General features: G+C 32.4%; 3 protein-coding genes across 3 annotated transcripts in view; 1 reads left to right on the forward strand and 2 right to left on the reverse strand.

Annotated features, from left to right (window-relative positions):
• The window catches only part of sprt (PDZ domain-containing protein sprite), a 79,705-nt gene extending 72,746 nt beyond the window's left edge, over positions 1-6,959 (reverse strand). The window contains exon 1 of the mRNA XM_018460433.1: positions 6,723-6,959. The gene's annotated coding sequence lies outside the window, so the exon portion shown is untranslated. The remainder of the gene's footprint in view (positions 1-6,722) is intronic.
• LOC108730630 (uncharacterized) overlaps positions 1-12,164 on the forward strand; it is a 117,666-nt gene that overhangs the window by 14,265 nt on the left and 91,237 nt on the right. The gene's annotated exons all lie outside the window — the stretch shown is intronic.
• LOC108730631 (trichohyalin) lies at positions 883-2,620 on the reverse strand. The gene has a single exon (XM_018460444.1). The coding sequence runs from the start codon at positions 2,452-2,454 to the stop codon at positions 1,237-1,239; it is 1,218 nt and encodes a 405-aa protein (XP_018315946.1). The 5' UTR covers positions 2,455-2,620; the 3' UTR covers positions 883-1,236.

The raw sequence follows: 12,164 nt of genomic DNA on the forward strand, positions 1-12,164 counted from the left end.
CTTACGAGACACTCCATCCTGTTCAACAAAATAGTTTCCGCTCCTTTCGACCGTTGCCTATCGTTCTCACCAAAATACAATTTTTAGATATATTTTCCGTCAAAAATTGCTATTTCTCTTGAAAACTGAATATGTGTAAAAACGCAAAATTTTGTTTTTTCTTTTTTAACTGTAAATTTGTTAAATCCAAAAATTAAAGAATTAGTTTAGTGACGATATCTTTAATTTAAATTTTTGCACATTATAATTTAATATTTTAATATTTATTATTAATTAAAAATAATTTGTCGTGGAAAAACCTACTAAAATCATTATTTTAATATTAATACTATGCGAATTTATTTTCGATAAAGTTCAATCTTTTTAATTAATATTATTTCTGAGAAGTCCTTCATGTATGTCTACTTTAAATGATCTTTCATGTCTTTACTGCGTATTTTTCAATCCATTCTTGGAGATTTTTTTTCAATTGGCTTTTTCCCAACGATCTTTCCTCATTTTCTTCTATCTTTTTCAAGATATAAAACTGTCTTCATAAGTCTCATTTGTGTCTCGTTGATCTGATCGACTATTTTAACGGTTCTTGACATCGTATGTTCTAACGGTACATAAATAAACCAGGACTTCATCCTAATAATCAATTTTTTATTAAACGCAAATATTACATACAAGTGTAATCGATCGCCAATCTTTATTAATTCTTTATTTATTTTTCTAAAAGTACTAACAAAACAGTCGATGAAATTTTTCAAAAGGAAATAATGAAGCTAACTTAATGTTCTATGAATTGTTCTTTTTATATTATAATAATAGACACGTGAAGTTGAAGAAAGAAGAAATACGTTTATTCTTTAATTTTAACATTAATATTACTGTCGGCGTTCAGTTTTTTCCTCGATCACTGTATTTCACTCGGTATTTCAATTGGTCTTTGTTTCTTCGATCGCTGCCTTTTTCCAAACAATTCTTTTTCTACCTGTATATAACATTTATATATACTTCCTTTTTCACTTTAATGTTATTCTCTTCGTTGACCTTATAGCTTCTTTCTCTTTATTAACCGTCCTACAAGTTCTAGTTACTGCAAATACTGCGATGAGTCCCGATCGACCATTTCCGTGGAGATAGTACGATATTTTTTGTTATTATCTTCTTTACCTTCTCAACGATTGTTTTGCCGATACTACTATCTGAAGATGAAATTTTCTTACTTAATGATGGCTCGTATCATCTCGTTCAATCTTTCGCGTCTCCATTATCGATATTTTTAATGTCTTGATTTTTCTTCGTTAATTTATCAAGAATCTCTTGTTCCTCAGCCGTAAGAGTCGTTCTATTCACGAAGTTTGCAATGTTAGCTGCGTGCATCATCAACAAACGTTTTCTCTCCTCCTTCGCACGTTCCGCCTCAAGTAGTTCCAATCTCTGTTGCTCTTTAGCGATTTCCTCAATCCTAGCAATCTCCTCCTCGCGAATCCTGCGGCGGTGTTCAATCAAACTCTCCAGGTCCTTCCGGTACTGTACTTTCATCCTTCTTTTCGCCTCGGCCGTGCACCTTGCCATCTTCTCATCTTCCATAATCTTCCTCATGACTTCCTCGGCCCATGCTCTATCCTCTTCAACGAAACGCAACCTGCACTGTTCCGTGAAGACTATCTGTTCCCGTAAACTAGCTGCCAGTTCTTGCTGCATCTTTTTCCTACGCATCGTCTCTTCCATCTCCCTGATTACAAGCTCGCACCTGATCTCCTCCGCTACGAGATCAATCAATCGCTCTTCTCTCTCTCGTTTTTGAGCTTGAGCGTCCAGCAGTATCCTAGTTGTTTCCAGCAGGACACGTTCGCGCCTCTCTAACTGCTCCTGTCGGAGTCTGCTCATCTCCTTCGATCTCTCTTCTATTTCCTCCAAGTACTCTAGATCTTTCAGTCGCTTCTTCTCTTCTGCTTCGAGCTCCTCCTGTCGACGGCCCTCCCTTATTTCCTCGAGGATCAGTCTCTCTTGTCTCGTCCTCTCTACAAGCTCGCATTTCTTCTCCAGCGCCTTCGTGCGCTCCTGTTCCTCTTGCTCTCGGTCCACTTCTTCCAAGAACTTCCTGTACTCGCGAGCCTCCTCCACAATGACTCTTTTCTCTTCTTCCTTTCGTGTCAACTGCTCGTCCAATTGCCGCCTGTATTCCTTCGATTTCTGTAGCATCTCCGACTGGCACCGGAGATCCTCCTCCAACACTTCCTGTTGTTCCTGACGGATCAAGTCGGCGACCTCGCGTTTTCGCACGAGCTCGGTATATTTGTCAGCCTGTTTCTCATCGAGCTGAGCCTGCAGCCCTTTCACCATATAGGCACGTCGTAATTCAGCCGCCAATTCTGCGATCGTATCATAAGACTCCCGGTTGCGGCAACTGCGACGAAATCTTGTATATAAAGTGCTCTCGTTGCTTGGGGGTGTTTCTTCCATTGCTAATCGTTACTTTTGGATACTTATTGCCTTATGGATTTAGAGAAGATCGTGCGTTTGTGAGACAGAGATCGCAGAATTAGATGTGAGCCGTGGATTAGATATGTTCCTTTTTAACTTGTTGGAAACTGGTCATAATCTTCCGGTTTTGCCTGCAAGGGTTACGCTAGTTCATTATAGTCTTGTAGAGAATGGATTAATTTAAATGCGAAAATAAAGATAATTAAGATAACATTAAGAAATAAAAAAAGAATAGCTTTTAGAAATCTCATATGCATGTATAATTTGAGTCATCAAATAACGTATTAAAAAATATAATAGTATTAGATATTTGTGAAGGATTAAATTTAAGCGATTAAATTTAATAATATTTATTGCATTAATGTCCTTTTTAAATCGACCAAATCATTGTTCTCTTTAATGCTATTGTTTTGTCCAAAAGTTTTATATTGATTCATAATTACAACGTTATACAATTAAAATTATTGCAATATAAAAAATAACAGTTAATTTATAGATATTATAACAATGTTGATATGTACAATGATGTAAGTGTAAAGGATTGATGATAGAGAGAAGAAAACTCGTTCCATAATTTTTCTTAACGGTAATGATTTAATAATCATCTTATCTTCTATAATGGATTGTGCGTTCGCAAATGCTCGTATGTCTTGTCACGTTGCTAGCTAACGAATGTCTATTCGTTATTCCAACGATATTTGTCACTTTGACGAAATCAAATAAGGTAGAAGTCATCAAACCTTGGACTTGAAAATAATTAAATCTTACAATATTCTCGTCAACGGTAAGATTTTACATTTCCAATATTTAATATTTAATTTACATATATAATTGATATTGTCATAATTGTGTGTGTACTGAGAGAAAAATGTACTAAATTAATAAGTAATTGTTTGAATAGTACTAATATAACATTTAAATACTACAACTAATATAACATTTATTTATTTTCAGAAAATAAATATTTGCTAAATAAAAAATAATAATAGTTAAATCAAATTAATAGTATCAAATAAGTATATTTAACTGGCACTATTCAAACAAATATTTATTAAAATTTTGTACAGTTTTCTCTCAGTATATGAATTATTTTCAATTAACTCATTTTTAATTAGTGTTATGTACATATATCTTTATTCTGAAAATTAAAATATCCATAAAGTATCTTTATACACACTTAAAAAACTCATGCATTAAATATTGCCATTGTTTTGGTTGATTCTTGCTCGTTAAAGCGAGTCTCATCATATTATGCCTTTTTGTGTCTGTACACTTTTCTATTCATTCTCTGCTTTATGAAGACGAACGTGCTAATTAATTAATGCATCATCTGATTCGACATCGCGCGATTCATGCGGGAAACATGACGAGAAAGAATGGCTCAGCAACAAAAAGTTCTTCGTACCGATGCTATAAGTCGCATTTGCATCTCGCATGATGCGAGACTTATGCTCGTACACCGAGCCGCATTAACGTACAGATTAACGGTAGGTAGGTAGCCTTGGCTACTTCTTCTTTTCTCGTTCCCCTCCCCTTCTATTTTTTCCTTGCGGGACTTAAGTGCGCTTGGGAATATTCGCACAGTGAATTAGGTTAATCCAAATTTAGTGGTGAATGGGAGAAAGGGGCTGCGTTGCTACTATATTTTTTTCATAATGACTCTATTGTTGATAGTAATGAAAATGGAAACTATTGTTAGATTTCATATTCGATCCATAAATAAACCTTGCTTAGAATCACGTCAATTAGGCATGTTTGAATTTCGGTAAGAATATAAAATGACTATACATCCAATAATGTATACAAATAGAGTACATATTTACTTACTCATCCTTAAATAGAATTTATCAATCGTAAAGCGATTAGCTTCTATTATACATTTAGCGATCAAGAAACGCGAAAGTGTAATTTATACTACAATGTCATTATTAATAGATATTTAGATTTATTATTAAATTCTCTCTCTCTTTCTCTTTCTCCTCTTTTTATGCATCCTATTATATTTAATATTGTTAATATATCATGTCTATTTAATGTGTATTTAATATATTATACAAATTAATAGAAAAATTATTTATGCGATGCTTGTCAAAAAATGAAAAAAATCGGGTACTTGCTTTTACAAAAGAATGAAGTGCGGTACATGCGAGGATCGATCTAGAACGTGACGAAATGACTCATACAAATCATCGTTCGAGTTTTCTAAAAAGATACCCAGATTGAATCAGCACTCTGTCCCTATGACTTTGACATATGTGTTCTACAATTGCGAGCCGCTTGTTCGGTTAACGCAGCTGCCGGTTTGAGTGCAGGACTGTAATTTACTAGAGTGCCTACACAGCATTTTATCAAAACATCAATGGCAGGATTTCGCAATAACGCTATTGACAGATCAGTAATATCCAAACATTTCTTAGTTTAATATAACAAATTGACTTAGGTATAACAAAAATTTAAGTCAAATTTTTTTAAAACATAACTTATTTGATGTGAATCAATACAAAAATCAGCACTTACGAAATATTACAAATGACTTCGTTAAAATTACATTAGAAACTATAAATTAAGAAATTCTCAATTGCTTCATTACGAAATACTTTTTAAGCATTTTTATAAGCAAAACTTTTATTAAAAGCAAATTTTTATTTTTAAAATAAAAAGAACTAAGACAGGATTATTTTCAAGATAAAAAGGCATTCTAAAATATTTAGTATATGGTAGTCACAAATGTAAAAAAATTCAAAGATAAAGTACGTGAATATTTAATAGAAAATATTCCCTTCGATATAAGAAAAGAGAGCGTGCAATAGCATTCTTGCACGACTCAAGGCCGCTTATTTGATTAAATAATGGCGACTCTTGCTCAACGTTTTGTTTTATGAGCAACGATATAATTATTGTCGACTGTTAAAATCTATGTAAAGTATGTAGACATTACTAATAAGCGCAATATCGTTTGTCTGGTGAATAGCTCAAGCGTAGCATTACACTCTATGCATATGCAAGAGATTTTATGGAGTAGACGTTCTGCGAAATTACGAACATTTCAGTCTCGTAAATTTAATAATAATTGTTTTAAAGGCACGTAGAAAGATTAATGACGATAATTTGTTTGCATCCAAGACATGTAAACATCTCGAGAATTTTAATTTCTAACGACCTCTATCAATGTAAATTAACTTTAATCTAGATTCAACTTACTTATCTTCTAAGAATTAGAAGTTTTAAAAATTAGAAAATGAAGAAGAGAGATGAAGAGAGATTAAAGTTAATCTATTAGATACCGTGGAAAGTTCGTGTCATTTTTTTTCCTATAAACATTTCTTGAAAAAACGACACAAACTTTTCGCGGTACCTAATACATTAGAAATGAACATAAGAATAAAACAAGAGAAAAAAGGTTCTACAATTCCATAATAAATTCGAATTTAATAAGGAGAGAGGATTTTTCGCTCTAAATTTTAAGCTATCACTTATTATTTAATATATAACATTTAATATTAATATAACATTTTTCATAAGTACACACTAAAAAAAATTTACTAAATTTTAATACATATTTCTTTGATAATACTAAATAAAGTAAATAAATATTTATTGCAAGTATTTACTTAATACTATTTAATAAAAAAAATAAATTAATAAAAAGTGATAGTTAAATTAAATTAATGATTCTCTTATGTTAAATAAATATATGTTTATATTTAGTAAATATTTACTTATAACTATTCAAACAAATGATTATTAAAATTTAGTATTTTTTCAATGGAGTAGAAAATAAATTAAAAATAAAAATTTGCACATTCCATCTTCTTGAAAGAAAAATTCAAGAAGAAAAAATATGATTTTTTCGGTAATCAGTATTCTATTCATATAAACTTTTCATATACTCTTTTCATATAAATGAGAAATATGCGTTGTCTGGTAAAAATACTTCGCAGTAATTTTCTGCTTTATATAAATGTCAAATAAAATGAAAAGTACAAAGGCCTTTTTTCACTGTATATTTTGTTAAATAACTTCTCAGTATTCTGAGAAATTCCAATATTTACAAAAGATATATCAATATTCCCAATTGTCTCTAAAACTATCTATTGTATCACCGCATATATTGAGAAATTAAAATCTCATTAATTAACTAATTCTCGATTAATATTGTGTTTTTTCAATGAAAGCGCGGGTGACTCCAATCGCACGAGGACGCGTGCGCCGTCATGGGATTAGCAATGAAAACGAGATTAACGTACCTTCTGCGCGCAGGTCCGGATACTCAAATTCGTGCACGAACCGCACCAGCCACGTGCACCAAAACACTAAATGTATAACAATCGAAGGTACACCGAAAAAAACAAAAGAATCTTTCGTTTGACGTTTCGCCGCCGGAACAGACGCGAGTCAGGACGATGAATCCGCGCGGACTCCTTCAGCACGTTTCCGGTCCCGTCGCCTCAGTTTGCCGGTTCGGAACACGCGATTCGGAGTACGCACTGGCTTAATACGAACGCCACGACGGATTGAGACCGACTAACCGGCTTTCCGCGTCAGAGCACACGCGAGCCGAGACTCCGCTCTTTGCCGCGGCCCCTTTAAAACCCATCCCTCCGTTGCCGTTGGGCCCCTGCGGCCTGCGAGAAACCGGCCGGATGGGTTCTACGGCCCTGAGAGTGGATGTCGGGGGCGTGCGATTATGTGCGCGATGCCAGATATGCGTAGAGTGTGAGGGTCGAACACGTCGGGATATTCGACTCGATTTCGTAACCGCGAATTATACTTGTGATTATCGAATAACCACACTGTCGAATATCTCTAAATATATTTGGATGTTCTCTTGATACAGTTCAAACTCAAATGCGACAAACTGTGTGTGAAGTTGACCCCCCAATTTTTGAAACAATTAACTTTTTATAGTTTGATCGTTCATCACATTCCGAAATAAGACGATTTTTCGTTTGCACACTTTTGGTTAAAAATTATTTAAGAGAGGTTAAAGTTAATGTGTTACATTGATGGAATTGGGCCTAAAAATTTCTAAAAAGATAAAACTAACATAAGTTGAACCGAGATTAAAGTTAATTTACGTTGATAGAAACGTGTATATAATTCGCACTATATTTAACACCTTTAGAAAGTATTTGTAAAATGTATTTAAAAAAAAAGGGTAAAGATCATTATTTAATCAGGTGCTCTTTAGTATTTCAAAGAAAATAAATGCGCAGGATACGAATGAAAGTAGTCGATTTTTATATCTAATCGTGCTTAGCTACTAAGTAGTCTAGGTACTAATCGTGTACTAAGGATTAATTTGAAATTTCTTACCATTAATTTCAATATTCGGATTTTTATTCGAAACTTGAAAAATACATATATAAGCCGGTATTTATATTCTATTCTTATTATAAGACCGTCTTAAGTAAAGTTTTAAGATGTTAATTCAACCTTATGACGGGTTTATGACATCTTAAGACTGTACTTAAGACACTCTTAAATATAAGAATCGACTATGAATACCGCCATAATCGCGGTGATTAATCATTTGTTTATAAGAAAATGTAGTCTATTATAAAGATATTGTTGTAGATACAAATATCTTTAAAATATGAGTCATTTAGTATTTCTTACTGAAATAATATTTGTTGCATACACATTTATAACTGGCGTAATTTCCGAAGCAAACATATATTAGTATTCATAAAAAATGGAAATCTCTATCCCTGACAAACCTTTTCCTGCAAATTTTCGATATAACATATGTTGCATTTTACCTTTAAAAAGAACCTGAGAATTTTAAAAATTAACAATTAGGATCTCAAGAGTTTTATAACTATCGGAATGTGTTGAATTCAAGAAGTGGCATCCTGCAAAGAGAGTACCGTACAGAAATGTACATTTTCTTATCTTCATTTACTCCGCTCGCGAACCATGCCGAAAGGCAGTACACGAGTGTCGGGATATAAACGCAAATCAGTTCCATTTTTATGGATTTTGATAGCGGTTGGCCGCCATCGTTTTTCGCACTTTTGCGAAAACCTGTTTCTGCGTCGCAGTTCGAAGGAAAACGGCACGTAATCGCCCGGGGACCCGAGACTCGGCGGTCTCGACGAAAATTCTGACGATGCGAAATACGAAATGAGAGATACAGAGAATGCGTATTTAGAAATGGTTTCAACTGAATGGGTACGTAACTTAATAGCATTATTAAAATAAGCTCAACGACGGCGGCGACGGCGGTGCTATTACTCCTTAGAAACCGGTCGCTTTAATAGACTCGTAAAGTGACTTGATATGAGGATAGTGACACTAATCACCGTAATATGCAAGCGCCCTTATTGTACGGTCACGCCTCTCAAGTTGCCGTCTTTATGCGCACGAGCATGAAGAACTAGGGATTTTACTCTTGAAAGAGATTATTAAAGAAGAAAGAAGTTAATACCTTATAAATCTTTAGTCATACCATATACCGGAAAGAACAGTTTCGCTAAAAAAGTATCTTAAAGTTTAATTAGATACAGATTTGAAGGTAATTTTGATAGACCTTCAAAATAATTATGTAGAACCCTAAACGTCGAACCGCGACAATACAAAAAAAAAATATAAAGTATAATGTAATAGGATAAGGATGTTTATATATGGCAAGAGGCATAATTTTATATATATATATATATATATTCCTTACATTGAAATTTCTATTGTATGTACATATGATTCTTTATGTATGTCCTTTGCGACTGCCGGTTAAAACGTTAAATATAACTAAAGTAAGTCGTTATACTGGCCATTTAAGGAGCTCATGATTAAGGTATGGACGATACGTAAATGCCCTCGAGGGGGATCATTTGTGCTCTCCTCTCATTCTGCGCGAGAGAGCAAGAAATAGAAGAAGTGGGAGAGGAAAACGAGGAAGCGCGATGGGAATAAACCGGACGATGACGATGAGAAATATCTAAATTAACGTGAAGGAGGAGCGTGGCACATGTAAGATTAAGGCCGGCTCGTCCGACATGACCGTCCTGCCCCGACATGATACATTGCTACCTTATACGAAATAAACGATCCTACGAGGATACGTAGAAGTGCTTGCATACGAGAGATATTTTCGCAAATTTCGATGCGGCAAAGCATAGAGATGATTTATAAAAGTGTCGGACTGAGGGAGAGAGGTATTTGAAAAGTTTCAAAGTGTAAAAGGATAAGTGGTTAAAGTAAGCAAAAATGGAAATTTTTGCTTACTTAAACGAAATTTTATTTTATTTTCAAGTTTGTGTAGATTCTAATTTTTTCTAATATCTGATAGTTTTTTTGTAATATTAACACAATTTTTAACTCGATATAAAGAATATCATATTAAGAAAAGTGTTGCATATTTATGTAAATAATGAGTTATTACATTATATTTAAATTGTCAATTCCGAAAAGATTTTAACATTCTAAAGTTAGAATGTTAAAATTAGAATATCTTTTTTGATAACGGAAACTTGTAATAATTTTAAATTACTAGCTGGAGTGAATTGTATTTTAATCGGAAATGCTTCCGAAATTACAGTGATGAAACAAAATTGTGGTTTCGCGTGCTTTGCATACTTGATGTACGTGTTTGGTACGAAAATTGTAGTTGAATCATCGACCACAACTTATAGTAAATTTCGATTTTAACAAAATTAGAGTTGAGCTTGGAAATGCAAGTTATCGGAAAGTATCTCCTGCAATCTTGCTGAAGCACACATGATATTTAACTCTATGCAGTTATGGGATTAAAGTATATTAATTAGAAACTTTGCTTTTGATAATTAACTTTGTTCGAAATATTATTTATCCTTGTACAGAACGCTGGTTTTCCGTACAAATTTTAACAATGTATTTTGAGCTGAAGAAAAAAATGTTACATAAACATCCTAAAAGGTCCTAAAATGTTTTATTAAAACGTTATAGTAAAAGTATGAAATCTGCAAGAAATAATTTTTGATTTTTTTCTAACAATAAGTTTTCATTTCAAAGTGCCGTCCACCCATGTCAATACAAGTTTGACATCGACGTAATGGACTGACATGTGTATGTTTACGGCGTTTTCAATTTTCGTAACAGTCATGTACAGTCACATGAAAATCCATATGCTATTCGAGAAACAGTTTGTCAACGTCAGTTCAATTGTATGTATGGGCATGTATAAACTAAGGTAAAATTGTTTCTTGCAGATTTCATATTTTTTTAATAACTTTTTAATAAAGCATTTTAGAACGTATATTTGTATAACGTTTTTTTCTTAACTTATTGAACATATTGTTAAAATTCATATGGAAAATTCAGAGATACTCTGTATGATAAATTACATTAAATATGAATAATAAATAATGGTATAAATGTTATTTTTTTTAAATAAACGACACTAAATGATTATGCTATGAATACAGGGTCTTTCTTTAAGAAGTATACAAGTTTAAAAATTGATTTTTAAATATAATATATATTATTTAGATAGAATTAAATATATCGAAAATAAAATTTTCAAAGTATCAGCACTACCAACTTCGTCAGAGAAAAAGTAAACAAAGTTGATATGGGATTTATCTCATGCATTTATATAGAAAATTCATATATCAAAAATTCTACATATACTTATAAGTTCTTTTCTTTTATATAAGGAACACATTTCAGTAAAGCCAGGATTTATTTGACTTGCGTTATTCTCTACAAACTTCGTTATTTCGCCGTTACATAAAAATTCAGTCCTATTTCCAGAAGCTAGTAATTTTCTTCGTTTATTCGGTGCCGCTCTCAATGGCTTGTCGCAACGTTGAGCACAATAAAGATTGACGGAGCCTTACACATATAACCTCAGGCCAATAACCGAGAGAGCTTTTTAACCTGACCTGAAAACTTCTCTCTTATTTCCTTCCTGCACATTGCCCGCTCGATTCTGCACGATTCAGTTTGCTTATACTGAAGCTGGCAGCTTTTAGAAAACGTTTCTCTTGTCTAACATGATAGCACGTTTCTTTTGTAACCACCCTGTCGAGTTGAGTAATATATGACATCTGAATAGCAAGTTACTCTTATTGTTGCTTGTTTCCATCAATGTAGATTAATTTTAATTTTAATTCAACTTATTCTTCATTTTTTTCTAATTAGAAGAAGATGATGAGTAAGTTAAACCGAGATTAAAGTTAATCTAAATTAGTAGAAACGACCATAAGAGTCCTCATTCAAAAAATGAAATAGTGAGAAAGTTGTTATTGTGTATAATTTAAATTGTTAAATGTTTTTGCTGCAAAAGAAAAAGATCTGATTTATTTACACACGTGAGATTAAAATTTATATTCAATTTTTGCAAGGGAGGATATTTTATAAATAATACTTTGAGTAATTTTTGTTTTAAATTATAAATTAAATTATAAATTACTTTATCCGAAAGTAGAATACTTTTCTCTTTCAATTAATAATAAATTTCTTAAAACTAATAATAAATATATATTAAATAAATTCCTTTCAAACTTTGATATTATATTTATAAAATTCTCTTAATTTATTATAGAAATTACGTAGCATTTCTTTAAGCTTATACTTTATGAAACATCTTAGAAATCAAGAAAAAAAAATTTAATTTATAACATGAAAAAATAAACTGTATAAAATTTTTGCAAAAAAAATATAGTATTTAAGCGTTTTAAGAAAAATTATATTTTTATTATCTTTTA

Source organism: Mycetomoellerius zeteki, unplaced genomic scaffold, assembly GCF_001594055.1.
Source record: "Mycetomoellerius zeteki isolate Tzet28-1 unplaced genomic scaffold, Tzet1.0 scaffold94, whole genome shotgun sequence".
Taxonomy (NCBI): domain Eukaryota; kingdom Metazoa; phylum Arthropoda; class Insecta; order Hymenoptera; family Formicidae; genus Mycetomoellerius; species Mycetomoellerius zeteki.

What these genes read in the sequence shown, in the direction of transcription:
- LOC108730631 (XM_018460444.1), bottom strand. Translation starts at nt 2,454, where the DNA reads ATGGAAGAAACACCCCCAAGCAACGAGAGCACTTTATATACAAGATTT.